At 38.5% G+C, this 15,002-nt stretch overlaps 1 protein-coding gene across 5 annotated transcripts in view; it reads left to right on the top strand.

Moving 5' to 3' along the window:
- The window catches only part of RAI14 (retinoic acid induced 14), a 63,427-nt gene that overhangs the window by 42,186 nt on the left and 6,239 nt on the right, over positions 1 to 15,002 (top strand). Inside the window, exons 6-15 of one of the 5 annotated variants that reach the window (XM_010853818.1) lie at positions 1,089 to 1,159; positions 2,682 to 2,788; positions 3,394 to 3,572; positions 3,837 to 3,865; positions 5,077 to 5,163; positions 6,084 to 6,170; positions 8,699 to 8,756; positions 11,225 to 11,343; positions 11,966 to 13,501; positions 14,669 to 14,818. In XM_010853818.1, coding sequence (XP_010852120.1) covers positions 1,089 to 1,159; positions 2,682 to 2,788; positions 3,394 to 3,572; positions 3,837 to 3,865; positions 5,077 to 5,163; positions 6,084 to 6,170; positions 8,699 to 8,756; positions 11,225 to 11,343; positions 11,966 to 13,501; positions 14,669 to 14,818 — 2,423 coding nt within the window. The remainder of the gene's footprint in view (positions 1 to 1,088; positions 1,160 to 2,681; positions 2,789 to 3,393; positions 3,573 to 3,836; positions 3,866 to 5,076; positions 5,164 to 6,083; positions 6,171 to 8,698; positions 8,757 to 11,224; positions 11,344 to 11,965; positions 13,502 to 14,668; positions 14,819 to 15,002) is intronic. The other 4 variants (XM_010853819.1, XM_010853822.1, XM_010853820.1 and 1 more) reach the window with 4 other exon arrangements.

Here is a 15,002-nt window from a genome sequence, read left to right as displayed (position 1 = left end):
TCTCATGCGAAGAGTTGACTCATTGGAAAAGACTCTGATGCTGGGAGGGACTGGGGACAGGAGGAGAAGGGGACGACAGAGGATGAGATGGCTGGATGGCATCACTGACTTGATGGACGTGAGTCTGAGTGAACTCCGGGAATTGGTGATGGACAGGGAGGCCTGGCGTGCTGCGATTCATGGGGTCGCAAAGAGTCGGACACGACTGAGCGACTGATCTGATCTGATCTGATCTTGTTTAAGAGATTTATGAGCATTTGTAGATATCAGGTACTGTGTGGTACAGATTATTTTTTCTTTGCTTGGGGATCAAAAGGAACTTCAATGAATTTTATATATCAAGGTTTGGTTTTACTATTGGTCACACAGTTTCAAGGGACAAAATGTTGATACAGAGCTCTGGGATGATTAGATTTACAAATTTCTTTTAGTGCTAGTTGTAGAAAACCTTGGTTTGGGAAGATCCCCTGGAGAAGGAAATGGCAACCCACTCCAGTACTCTTGCCTGGAAAATTCCATGGATTGAGGAGCCTGGTAGGCTACAGTCCATGGTATCGCAGAGTCGGACACAACTGAGCGACTTCAGTTTCAGTTTCAGTTGTAGAAAACCTTGGGGCTTCCCAGGTGGCGCTAGTGGTAAGAAACCTGCCTGCCAATGGAGACAAGGGACGTGGGTTCAATCCCTGGGTCGGGAAGATCCCCTGGAGGAGGGCACGGCAACCCACTCAAGTATTCTTGCCTGGAGAATCCCATGGACAGAGGAGTCTGGTGGGCTACTGTCCATGGGGTCACAAGGAGTCAGAGATGACTGAAGTGACTTAGCATACATGAAGAGCTAAGCCAAATGTTTCCCTAAAGGCAGCCAAGAGCTGGTAAGTGCTGCCCGTAGGTCTGGACGACACTGAAATTAAACAGTATTTTAAAACACCACTTATTTATCCATCCTGACACCATTTCTCTTCAGTGCAGCTAAGTATCATCTGCATACCGGGTAGAGGTGAACTTTTCTTTCCCAGAAGCGTTTGATGCCCTTGGTTGTGAGTCTAGCTTTGTGATTTGCTGTGGTTTCTGTGTCTTCCTTCCCTTAGCCGCACAGGGCTGCCTTCAAGCTGTGCAAGTCCTTTGCGAGCACAAAAGCCCCATAAACCTCAAGGATTTGGTAAGTACCAGATGACCATTAGAAGAGGAGATGGACCCTGGTCTCTAGAGTACCACGGGCTCCTTCTGGAGCATTTGGCAAAAGTCTGCTGCTTTCTGACCTAGATTCTCTTGTGCAAAACAGATTTCAGTATTAGCCCCATTGGTCCTTAAACTGTTAATAAAACGTTTTGCAGCATGCACGTTCAGTATTTATTTCAAAGGATGGACACATGGCTTACTATCAACCTAGATATTAATAAGACTTATTTTCTTGTCTTACAATAAATAAAAAAAAAGTCTAAACAGTTCTATTATTTTCTTTCGGCACCCATATATCACCTTTGGTGCTCCCGGATAGTGTTTTCCAACTGTAAAGACCACTTATAGCCTATTTTAACCTTGCTGGACTATTTGAAGAATAAATTGACATGCCTCTTGCTCCTGTTTACAGCACTGAATTTCCTGCTATAGCATGGGACTTGGCATGTATAAGTTACACCTGATGGGGATATTGTGAAGTGAGCACTTAGAATCTGTAAATAAATTCACACTTGCTGAATCTCAATAGTTTATAACCAGAAAGTATTATAACTTCACAGAGATAATTTTCTAGGAATTCTGAAGTTCTGCTCTGAGTAAATACTTAATCTTTAAGTATCAGTTGTATTTTTAAATATCCCCACATTAAAATAGTTGGATATACTGTAACTATTTTTTCCTTTGCCTATTTGAATACATTCTGCCTTAAAATTATTGTCAACCCCATAGGTGGGGTATGCTCAATGCAAGAACCGAATAAGAGTTTCTCTTTATGGCTTGCATAATTTGAGTCAGGTCCCTTCTTCACCCTAAGATTGTGGAAATTGTCACCTATAAATTCTGGTATTTTTTTCATTTGTTTTATACTGTGATGTTGAGATTCTTAATTCATTTTGCAGTTTGTATGAGCTGGTAATCTAATTTTTTCCTAAAGGAATTGTCAATTGTTATAGTAAACCTTTCTTTCCATCAATCTCTTTATCTTGTCATGTGTCAGTAATGGACAAATAAACTCTTATGTTTTGATACCTAGTAAAATTATGAAAGCATATGCTTTCCGAGAAGACAGTTGATGGCATGGCAGGATGCTAGGATACTTAGAAGAAAGTGCTTAGAGAGCATGGGGCCCGGTAATGCCATGAGGAGACAACCCTTCATTTCTCTAGAACATGGAGAGCTGTTTCTCGATAAAAATGGTATACTTGCCTCAAACCTGGACATACTTCATGTTCCACTCTCTCTCTCATCATCACCAGACTGACAATCAAGGGATCAAGGAGCCCAACAGCCTGGCTCCTTAGGAAAACCCCAAAGTCAGTGAAATTCCATAAGAAGAATTGTGTTAGTGTGTGATTTTGGCCTTCTCAGGGGGCAGACTATATTGGTGGGTCAAATATAAGGCCAGCAGGACTAGTCAGGAATAAGTACAGAAGGAATCGTGACCTTTGCAATTCTGGTATTTGACTTCTAAATTAAAATCTTAATCTGAATTTGTCTCCTAGGATGGGAATATACCACTGCTTCTTGCAGTACAAAATGGCCACAGTGAGGTCTGTCGCTTTCTTCTGGATCATGGAGCAGATGTAAATTCCAGAGACAAAAATGGAAGGTACCACAAATTAGAAAGCATGTAATTTCCCTGATATCCACATTCTGAGAAGTTTTCACAGCTGTACTTTGGATCATTTGTTTTAAAGCAGTTTTAACTTCTTTACTGTTTTCTGCCTTTTTGGATAATTAAGAATCTGTTTTGACTTAAAAAAATATTTTCTCCAGACTTCTGGGAGCATCATAGCTGACTGTGTCTATGATGACATTATTAAATGTTAAAATGGATAGGCCATTTCCTTTGACTTTTCAGGCAAAATAAAAGTAAACATATTGTTTAAAAAAAAAAGTCTTAATAATGTTATAGGTTCTTTATAAAACTTGATTTGAGAAAAAGACAAGATTTGTGCCAATCATATTTAAATTGCATCATAGTTAGAAGATTATGTCTGTTTTTTGACCTAATATTTTTTATGATTTAATCTGAGGTTTTATAAAATAGCTACCTGATTTTGGTAGCATTCCACTTTGAATTTCCTGGAGCATTAAGAGTAGTACAGGTTTAACTGCACTTAACTGCATTTGTTTTTAAGACAAATGAAATGATTTCCTAGCAAAAGTTTCCAGATTTTGTTAGTACTGATTTTTTGTCTCCTCACTTTTTAGAACTGCTCTCATGCTGGCTTGTGAGATTGGCAGCTCAAACATCGTAGAAGCCTTAATTAAAAAGGGTGCAGACTTAAACCTTGTAGATTCTCTTGGACACAATGCCTTACATTATTCCAAACTCTCGGAAAACGCAGGAATTCAAAGCCTTCTATTATCAAAAATCTCTCAGGATGCTGGTATGTGAAAGAAAATAGCCAATGTTGTTTCAAATTTATCCCACTCCATTTTCCCCAAAGAATAAAGGAATTTGTATAATATATTATTCTTTTAAATATATTCCTGGGGAAAAATGAAGTGTTGAATATTGTATATGTTGTGTATATGGGTGTGTTTGTGTGCGAGTGTGTGTTTATACTACCCCCCCCCCACCCAAAGTGGATATGAGTCATTATGGTTCTTATGTTTTTTTTTTCTCTCTCTCTCTCATTTTTCTTCTATAGATTTAAAGACACCAACAAAACCAAAGCAGGTATTTATCTTTGGACGAGGAGATTCTTTTTTATCATTGCTTGTGGGAATTTGAACATGTTCTGATTAAACTACTCTATGGGCCATTAGGAAAGTGATTAAGACTAGGCTGAAACTACTTAAGAAGTAAAATATCTTTGGAATAAATGATTCATTGTAAGGTGGTAAATATTTTCTTAATGATTTAACCTGTTCCCAAAGCATGTAACTTTAAACTTGCTACTCATATATTCATCTTTTTTCTGAAATGTACTAATATTTCCTACTGGTGTGAAAAGGTTTGATGTGATTTTTAACTCTGAGAACAACAGTATTTTAACTACTTGTAATATCACATGAATTACAGAACTCTATCCATATCTGTGTTAGATATTTGGTGAAAATATGAGATTTGCCACTTTCATTTTAATTAGATCTTTTCTAAAATGTCATTCATTTTACACAAACAGAAATTGAGAAGTTTACCCTGTTACTTTGGAGTTTTTCTTAAAAACATAGTCACTATTGTTTATTAATGAGCTATATATTTGACTATTTTATTTATAAGTCAAGGTTCTTGGAAAAATTATCATACTGAGCAAATACTTGATACTGAATTTATTTTGTACCAGTTGTGTTATTTATCCATAACCATCAGAGATGAAGTTCTCCCTTTTCCCCATATTCATAGTCATTCCTTGGTATCTGCAGGGAATAGCAAAATCTGCAGACACTCAAGTCTCTTATATAAAATAGTGTGGTACAGTTGGCTGTCTGTATCTGTAATTCTAGGATATGCAGATGGTTGAATCTCTGGGTGTGGAACTTGTGGATATGGAGGGTCAACTGTACATTTTTAAGAAAAGAAATGGAAGTAATGAAAAGGTTGGGGAAATACCACTTTTTTGCATTAAAATGGGAGCTCGATTATGAACATACTCTGGGTTCTAAATTGTGGTAAACAATTCCTTATCCTCTCCTTTCCAAGTTCTGCACACCAACTTAATCTGGTTTTGTCTTGTGTTTTTTATTTTCTTACTTTAAAGCATGGGCTGCTAGAAGAACACTTGGAGCATGCATATTACTTTATGTTGGTAGCAGGTTTCAGAACTTGATAAAGTAAGAAGTGCATGAACTGTTGAGGTTTTTCTCATTTGTTTGATGAAGCTATTTACTCAGACTTTACTAACCTAACTAACCCACCTCCATTCTTTGGACTGTGATAACTTTCAGCATGATCAAGTCTCTAAAATAAGCTCAGAGAGAAGTGGAACTCCAAAAAAACGCAAAGCTCCACCACCTCCTATCAGTCCTACCCAGGTAAAAAATGAAAGAAAACCAACAATGAAAAAACATAGAACAACAAAGCCATAGTTTTGTCATTTTGTGTTTAGGTCAAAAAGAACTGTTTTAAAATTGACCATTAAATGCACATTAAAATTTTTCTTTAGCAGTTTTAAACTACAAACGGTGATATGAAGAATTTTGATTATAGTAGGGAAATAATGTTGATTCTTACTTATTTCAAAGCTGAAGAATTAGACTGTATCATTTTTAGAAGTTTCAAAATTCTCAAAATGTATGACAGGACCTTTTTCCTTAAGATAATAAGCTCAGTCAGAGCTCACATTAACAGCTCGAGTAAAGTAGGGAGAATGTGTGACTGGTGAAACATTAATTGAAAATGAATTTAGTTGGTTTATCAAACATTATTGAGATATATTTGCCTTTCATATTACATTTAAGGTTGACTAACATTAAAGCAGCTTTCATTTTTGAGCTTATAGTGATTACTGAGTAGAAGAGGAAGCTTGAATAACTATGAAATGGTAAACAAAAACAAGCCAGGGTTTGTTATTAAAAGAAGCATAGGCCATAAAATGAATAATCCTTATCAAGTATTTGAGAGGAATATTTCCTTCAATAGGCAATATTAAATATGTTAGCATATTCATTAATAATATTCTCAATATGCAATAGAAGTTTTATAAATTTGAAAAGTTAATTCTAGTGAATATAGGAGCAAAGTTCCTTAGTTAATTCTACTCTGTAAACTTTCAGAAAGTATTTGAGATAGGTGAATTGTATTGAAAATATATTACCCTTGAATTAATTGAAACTAGGCATAATTACTGTTAGATTTATTTGCATTGGTTAAATAGGCTAATTCTTTGGCACTGGAGAAAGAAAAACTTTTGAAGAAGGATTCCTTATTGATGGCTTTCATTTTGGTTTTTTAGTTGAGTGATGTGTCTTCCCCAAGATCAATAACTTCAACACCACTTTCAGGAAAGGAATCAGTATTTTTTGCTGAACCACCCTTCAAGGTATTTCTTTTCTGTGTCCAACTTATTACTTAATTTTAAGATATACAATAGATTTGACTTAAGTTATATGGCACTGAGTAAAACAGAATATACTTCTCAGTCATTTGGTTTATAGCCTTTTCATCAGAAAGCATCCTCTGATTATTTTTTCTGGTGAGTACTCCATAAAAAAAGAGTAGACTGAATATATTTATTAACTAATATTTAATTTTCTTCATTTAAAAAAAGGACAAAGATAAGAACTTACCTGATAACCAGTCATCTTTCCAAATTGAGTTGACATAATATTGATCAAAAAGAAAGAAATGGATAGTCTCTGATGTCTTACTAAGAAGTAATTATATATTTTTATATAATTATAAAAGTAATATGTATTTTAGAAATGTTAGTAAATCCATTCAACCTGATTCTGTAGATTTGTGGTTGGAACGTATTTTAAGGAATGAGAGGATATTTCAATTTAATATTTGTTTACCTAAGTATCACTAGGAAATTATACTTGGAAAAAAAGTAAAATTTATAATTGTTAAAGTGTAATTTCAATGGCATAATTGCATATTTACTTCCCCCATCTAAGAATTACTAAAAATAAATTTGTGTTTAACTTAGATGCACATTGATCTGAAAAAGATTCTATCAACCTATCATCTACCTTATGTTAACTAGATTTTATTAAAATATAAGGCAAGGAAAGGAAGTTATACCTTTATAATTACCATCCTAATATCTTCTAATATGATTATGGCTCAAACGGGGTAAATGCATTACAAAGAACAATATGACAAATTATGTTTTTCAGAAATAGAGTGTAAAAAGACTTATTTCTTTAAAAAAAATCACAGAAAGATAAAAAGGACACCATTTGTAATAGCTAAAATTTAAAAAGGTTAAAAAAGTGCCAGTGGGTGGTGATGATGTGGAAGAACTAGAACTCTCATACTCTGTTTGTTGGATGTGAAATGGTGCAGCTACTGCAGCCCGCCAGGCTCCTCTGTCCATAAGGATTCTCCAGGCAAGAATACTGGAGTGGATTGCCATGTCCTCCACCAGGGGATCTTCCCAACCCACAGATTGAACCCAGGTCTCCCACATTGCAGGCGATTCTTTACCATCTGAACCACCAGGAAAGCTCACAGCTACTTTGGAAAACCATTTGACAGTTTCTGTAAAAGTTCAATATATACCTAATATATCATCTAGCCATTTACTCATAGATGTTTACCCAAGAGAAATTAAAATATGTCTCAAAAAGTACACAAATGTTTATAGCATCTTTTTTCAAATATCCCCAAACTAGAAACAGTCCACATGTCTAACAACAAGTGAATGGATAAAGATAATGAGATATATCCATATATAAGAGTATTACTCAGCCATAAAAAGAGAATGAAGTGCTGGCCAAGCAGCATCATAGATGAATCTGGAAACCATCATGCTGAATGAAAGAAGCTAGGCTCAAAGAAGTTCATCCCTTGTAACACTCCATTTATAGCAACTCTAGAAAATGAAAACAGGAGAGTAGTGTGATTGCCTGGGAATGGCAGGGATTGGCTAATGAGGCATGAGGAAACTTAAGAGGTAATGGGAATATTCTGAATCATGATTATAGTGGTATCTTGGGTGTATATCTGTTAAAACTCCTCAAATTAAAAGCTTTCAATGTATATACTTTATTGTACTGTAATAGAGTTGAAAAATAAAAATAAGCACTTATTTTTTAAGTGAAAATAAAGCTTTTGTTATGATAAGCACTTGCCAAAAATGAGCCACTCTATTTTTAGCATTTGAGCCTTTACAAAAGTTCTTTTGCTGAAAAATTATCTCTCTTATCATGATCTGTGGCTTATCTAGATAAAACTTAGTAATTTCTGGCAAGTAACTGTATTTTGTTTTGGAATGAGAGTTTGGCTTTGAAGTTACAAGAATTTTTCCAGTATATTAAAAGGCAGATATTCGGGGATACAGGTTTAGAGGAAATCTTTAGGGGATTGTCAGTCCACAGCCATAAGAATTCTTATTCCCTTATAAAATTACCTGCATTTTCCCTGACAGGTCTCATTGATTACCATTTCTCTTAAAAGCAATTCATATATTAACAGTTTATCCATAAAGTGATAAAGCTAAAAACACTTCTAATGTATTTTAGTATATTAGCCAGATAAGTAAAACTTCTATTTGTCTCTATTATGAAAGTAGTATTCACAATCTCAAGTTTGAGCACAAAGCACATTAATTAGCTATTATGTAATTTTATTATAATCTTCAAAGACTTTTATAATATTCGTGAGAAGCTTCATTTTGTAATATTTTGAGAATATACCCTTAGGAACCTCTAGAGCAAAATTTTACCTCAGGGGTTAATTGCTACTTTTATGTACTTATATTTTAAAGTATCTTCTTTCCCGGAGATAGTCTGTTTTCGTAGTAGGATCACACCAACCTGTGTAAACTCAAGGAGGAAACTTTGCTGGACTCTTTTGTAGAGTGTTACATTCAGGAATATATTTTAAGTCATTTTTGTGTTCCAGCAGGCTGAGATTAGTTCCATACGAGAGAACAGAGACAGACTAAGTGACAGCACTACAGGTAAGATGAAGGGGCGTGTGTTTTTGTTCCCATGACTGGTCTCTATTTCATGTCCCTCTAAGAGAGCAAAGGCCAAGGAGAGGTGCCCTGTCTGGGGCGGTCAGAGAACCTTGGGTACCACCCAAACACTGCCAGTATGTCACTGTCTGATGCTGTCTACTTCAGCGGGCTTTCACCTGGATTTTAAGGAGTCCCTGAGCTTGGGTATGAACAAAGAAATCACTGTTTTCATCTGGTCCTAGTTTAGCATTGGCACTTCTTTCAATGATGACTGTAGACAGTAAGCTCCCGTAGTGTTAGCAGATCAGTGATTTTGACACCAAGAGAACCCACAGATGGTATCATATCCCCTTACTGTTACTACAGATATCTTGAAAGATCATTTATAGTATCTCTACTAGAAATTATGCCAGTTATGAGACCTGCTTCTAGATCTTGTTATTTGGTGGGTTACAAAAGAAGCCTGCTGATTGCTATAGCTTGTACATTCTATTTTATGCATTTTAAGACACTGTTTTGAGATGAGGTCCATGGGCTGTGAGCTGTCAGCTAGTGGCCCTCATTGCAACTGAGCAGCAGGTTATTTCTTGAAGAGAGAGCCAACTGAGCACTTCCATGGCTGCCATAGTTGAACTTTTCTACTTTGGATTTTAAACAGACGTGAAAAGAGTGTCAATGAAGTCATATATGATCATATTGTCTTCAAGGAGGTTTGATTCATTGTATTGAGTTCATCCTGTTGCTTTACCCTTTAAGAATGTAGTACAGTACCTTCAGAATTAATCTGAAATGTGGAGTAGATTATTTCAAAGGCCCCTTTTTTGCTCCAGCATTCAGTTTCTCAATCTGTTACGCATATCATATGTGTTTGGAGCACTTAACTTAAAGAATTTAGACATATAAACACATTGTTGACTGGGGAACTTTTGCAGAAATTAATGCTTGAGACGTTAATACAGCTCCAGTTAATAATGTATTAAGAAATATTCCTGGTAGAGAACAATGTTAATATAACTGCACAGCTGTTACATTGGATATTTTAAAAGCCATCCAGCCTATCTTAGAAGTAATTTTTGTTGCTTAGAATTACCCTCCTGCTCCCAAATCCCCTGATTCATTCCAAGCTGACCAGACTGTATGTCAAGAACACTCATAAAGCTGTGGTTTAGGCCCCAGATATCATTAGTTAGCATTCCTGTGAAGAGATGTCATTTTGCATCCTTCCAAATTAAGACTCAAGTTTTCATCCTTGCATTAGGTTTTGAGAAATTTTTTAAATAGTGGTGAAATTTGGATCAGTGCTGTTCACATCACACTGTTCAAAGTGTGGTCTCTAAACTGTTGCCAGTCTAAAATAAAAAAAGGGGATTACTCCAGAAAGTCATCCAGCCAAGCACACTGTTTCATCCACCTGACAGTTCTTGTTTTTGTTTTTTCTCTCCATAGGAAGACTTTCTGGGTGTAGGAAGCAGTACATTGAATGACATTCGGCAGCACATTTCTTGTCTTGTCTCAGTGAGAACTTTGAGTAGCATAGCTTTACATGTTATTTCAGCATGATAATCAGGAGAATGTCAGACAGTTGTGGTTTACCAGCAGTGTTTATTGTGGGATTCGGAGACTCCTGTTTCATGCAGGGGTGGTCAGCAAATGCCTTAAGGAAGAGGCAGGGCCTGATGTGGGTCTTGAAGGATGCCTAAGAGTTATACAGCCAAAGAGATGCTACAAGGGCAATCGTATGGATGAAGAATTAAAGAAGCAGTCTTGTGTTGAGAATAGAGAGGGTGTGAATCTGATGAAAATGGGATACTGGGGAAAGACATGATGAGTCATAAACCTGAAAAACAGTAGACTGGAGCCAGATCCGAGAGGCCTTAATCCAGATAAAGGAAGTTGGAGATTATTTTTGGAGGGAGAGCAATTAAAGCACTTGAACCAAAGGCATGACCCCATCAAAGTATGTTTTAGGAAGATTAGTCTGACAGTGTTGTTGGTACAGGCTACATTTTCACTAGAGGAGAGAGAGAAAGATTTGTTAGGAAGCCATTTGTACAGTTACCAGGTATGGTGATGAAGTTTGAACTAGGGTAGTGGGCATGGGGATAAGAAGTGAACCAGATTCCAGAGATCTTTCTAAAAGGATTCATGGAGTGGGATGTACAGAGCATGGGAGGAATAAAAAACAACTGAGGTGTGGCACTTAATCAAGTGAACAGAAACTGTATGACCCAATCCATCAGTTTTCAAATGAGTTTATTTGTATCTAGGCATCTAGTATTGTGCTAGGGAGTGAGGAGACCCCAGTACTTGAGAATTTCTGTTCATCTATCCAGCTGGAGGGGGCTTTCATCCCTAGTCTGGACGAGAAAGAAGAACTGGATTGGGTAGAAAGTGAGTTTGTTAAAGGTCAGACACATAACAGTTAAATTTTTAAAATATTATTTTAAATTGCCTTTCTCTTTCCTAAGGTGCTGATAGCTTATTGGATGTGAGTTCTGAAGCTGACCAGCAAGATCTTCTTGTCCTATTGCAAGCAAAAGTTGCTTCTCTTACCTTACACAATAAGGAATTACAAGATAAATTACAGGTAGGTAAATAGATCACTACCATAGTCTGTTCAGTCGGGTCAAGCTATTTGATTTCTCAGGGTTAGTTGGGTATTTTGTTTTAGACACCAACATTGGTTTCTTCTTTTTAAAATATAATTACCCTTTAGCATTTTATACCTTCAAATTTGTTTCTTGAGACTTAGTCATTAACTTATTATTTGTATAAACTGGTAAATTATATAATTATATACTTAGTATGATATATATGACAATAGATAGCTATATGCACACCATATATATGACTAGTCATTCATTTAGTAAAGTTGATCATTTCGCAGATTTAAGAATGTGGTAAGAAGTAGGGCAACTACAATAATATGAGAAACAAAGAAAAATTTGAGTCAGAAGCTCTGCAGCCAAAACAGGTCTTGTGTTTTTAAAGTGGCAAACATAATCTGTCCTTTGAGAGCACAGAATAAGCTTAGTGTTGTTAAGCCCAACTCTTGTGTCCCAGGCCAAATTTTTTCATGGGGCAAGAGGATGCATGCAGAAGGATACTGCTGCTCCCCCATACTCAAGGTTTGGATTTGCTCCCCGATTGCAGTTGCTTGCTCATCTAACCACACCTTTGGTGTCATTTCATTCTTGCCTTCTTTCCAGGCCAAAACACCCAGGGAAGGGGAAGCAGACCTGAGCTTTGACTCTTACCATTCTACTCAAACTGACTTGGCCCCATCCCTGGGCAAACCTAGTGAAAACCCTCCTCTAGACTCCAAACCATCTCCATCTGTCATAACACATTCCTCAAGTAAATCCACTCTCGACAGTGATGTCAGAATCCAGCAACTCCAAGAGGTTTTACACGACTTGCAGAAGAGACTGGAGAGCTCTGAAGCAGAGAGGAAACAGCTGCAGGCCGAGCTCCAGACCAGGAGGACAGAATCAGTGTGCTTAAACAACGCCGAGATCTCGGAGAATGGCTCTGACCTCAGCCAGAAACTTAAAGAGACTCAGAGCAAATACGAGGAAGCTATGAAAGAAGTCCTGAGTGTGCAGAAGCAGATGAAGCTGGGCCTGGTCTCACCAGAGAGCGTGGACACTTACTCACACCTGCATGAGCTGAGGATCACCGAGGAAGAAGTGGATGTGCTCAAGCGGGACCTCCAGGGCGCCCTGGAAGAAAGTGAACGAAATAAAGAGAAAGTGAGAGAGTTAGAGGAGAAGCTGGCAGAAAGGGAGAAAGAGGCAGTTATTCAGCCACCAAGGGAGGAGTACGAGGAAATGAAAAGTTCCTATTGCACGGTGATTGAGAATATGAATAAGGAGAAAGCATTTTTGTTTGAGAAATACCAAGAGGCACAAGAAGAAATCACAAAACTGAAAGATACATTGAAAAATCAGATGACCCAGGAGGCAGGTGATGAAGCTGAGGACATGAAAGAGGCCATGAACAGGATGATCGATGAACTCAACAAGCAGGTGAGTGAGCTGTCCCAGCTGTACAAAGAGGCCCAGGCAGAGCTGGAGGATTACCGGAAGAGGAAGTCTCTAGAAGATGTCACAGCTGAATATATCCATAAAGCGGAGCATGAGAAGCTGATGCAAGTGACCAATGTATCCAGAGCCAAGGCCGAAGAGGCACTGTCCGAAATGAAGTCTCAGTATTCAAAAGTGCTAAATGAGCTGACCCAGCTCAAACAGTTGGTAGATGCACAGAAAGAGAACTCTGTCTCCATCACGGAGCATTTGCAGGTGATAACCACTCTGCGGACCACTGCCAAAGAGATGGAGGGAAAAATAAGCAGTCTGAAAGAGCACCTGGCGAGCAAGGAAGGGGAGGTGGCAAAGCTGGAGAAACAGCTCCTAGAGGAGAAGGCAGCCATAACTGACGCGATGGTGCCCCGGTCTGCCTATGAGAAGCTCCAGTCGTCTTTGGAAAGCGAAGTGAGTGTGTTGGCCTCAAAATTAAGGGATTCCGTGAAAGAGAAAGAGAAGGCCCATTCAGAGGTTGCCCAGATTAGAAGTGAGGTCTCGCAGATGAAAAGGGAAAAGGAAAACATTCAGACTCTCTTGAAATCCAAAGAGCAGGAAGTAAATGAACTTCTGCAAAAATGCCAGCATGCTCAGGAAGAACTCGCAGAAATGAAGAGACATTCCGAGAGCTCCTCAAAACTGGAAGAGGATAAAGACAAGAAGGTTGGTGAGACTGTTGCTATTGAATTTCTAGCTAGCAAACGCTAGCACTTTGAACCTTCATTTACTGAAGTTAGCATTTTTAGCATTTGTTAGCACTAAGCTATTGTGAAAGCGCTAAGGCTCCACACAGGACTCCATTTGTCCCCAGTGCCACATTAAAAATAGTAGGGTGGACATTTACTTAAAAAGAGAGAGTGAGAAAGCCCTCATCTACTACTTCCCTCACACCAGAGTATTTTCAAATGTGTGGTACATATTTTCCCCTTAAAAATTATTTTACAGAAGCTCTGCCAAGTGTCAGGGGCCAGAAGTGAACCCACCAGCTGAGAAGTATTTGTGGTCCATCTTAAACTTCTACTCTGTTGGAATCCAGACAGATTTCCTCTGTCATATGGAAAATCAATTACTGCCAGACTTGATACTGCTTCCCTAAACCCCATGAGCTTTCCCTGGAGTCAGTGTAAAAGCCCTCCCTGGTCCTCATTTTCAAAGGTGTGCAACAGGAGAGAAAGGGAGGAATGTGGGGGGCCAGGCAACTCGAGATGGGCTGAGCATGGAGGAAGGCGGAGAGTAAAGGGAGAAGTGAAGCATGCTTCTGTGCTGGGATCTGCTCTGCATCCCCAGATGCCCAGTCTCCTGGGTTAGATGTTCTGAATGGCATTCACTAGAGAATTATTTATCTTTTATTCCTTTATTATAATGAATGTTTCCAAAAGAGCTTCCAAAGCCGTGGGGGTGAGGATTGTCTTCACTACAAGGTAGGATATCAGAGATACCAGGGTTCCCAGAACTTATTTCTGATTGCCTATGGCAGCAGTAGGGAACAAAGCCTAGCTGGTTCCAAATATAGAATACCTGAAATTCTGTTTTTTATTTTTTTTTAACAGTCCCCCATCTTAAGGATGAAGGGAATCCACATAACAGCTATTGTTACCTTCATGGCCCCAAGCATAGTCTCATTCCTGGGCTCTTGTCTGCATAGGCTTGTTGGTTTCCCTGATTCTTACCTGTTTTTGTTTCATTGTATGGCTTTTCTTTGAAAAATTAAGAAAAGGGATTGCTCCAGGCCCAGAGGCCAGTCGAGGCTGTGTTCCCAGTGGAGAAACAGCTGGTGTTTTGCCTCTGTGGGTACCTGCTCTCCTGATAAGAGCTTTCCTTTCTCGCTAGATAAGTGAGATGTCCAAGGAGGTCACCAAGTTGAAGGAGGCCCTGAACAGCCTCTCACAGCTCTCCTACTCTGCCAGCTCCTCCAAGAGGCAGAGCCAGCAGCTGGAGGCGCTGCAGCAGCAGGTCAAACAGCTGCAGAACCAGCTGGCGGTGAGTGGGCCTGTTTCCATGGCTGGCTGGGGGGTAGGGGTGGGGGACAGGTGGGAACGAGCAGAAAGCTGCCCAGCCTAAAGAGTGTCATGCTTCAGTGAGCAGTTAACTAAAGACCTTTAGGTGAGGGCCAGAGAGGGAGCTGGTGGGTTTCCCAGTCATTATCAGCAATGAGAATGGGTTC

The sequence above is a fragment of the Bison bison genome, unplaced genomic scaffold, assembly GCF_000754665.1.
Source record: "Bison bison bison isolate TAMUID 2011002044 unplaced genomic scaffold, Bison_UMD1.0 scf7180017864331, whole genome shotgun sequence".
Taxonomy (NCBI): Eukaryota; Metazoa; Chordata; class Mammalia; order Artiodactyla; family Bovidae; genus Bison; species Bison bison.
The sequence above is the reverse complement of the archived record's forward strand: the minus strand, read 5'-3'. Positions and strand labels throughout refer to the sequence as shown.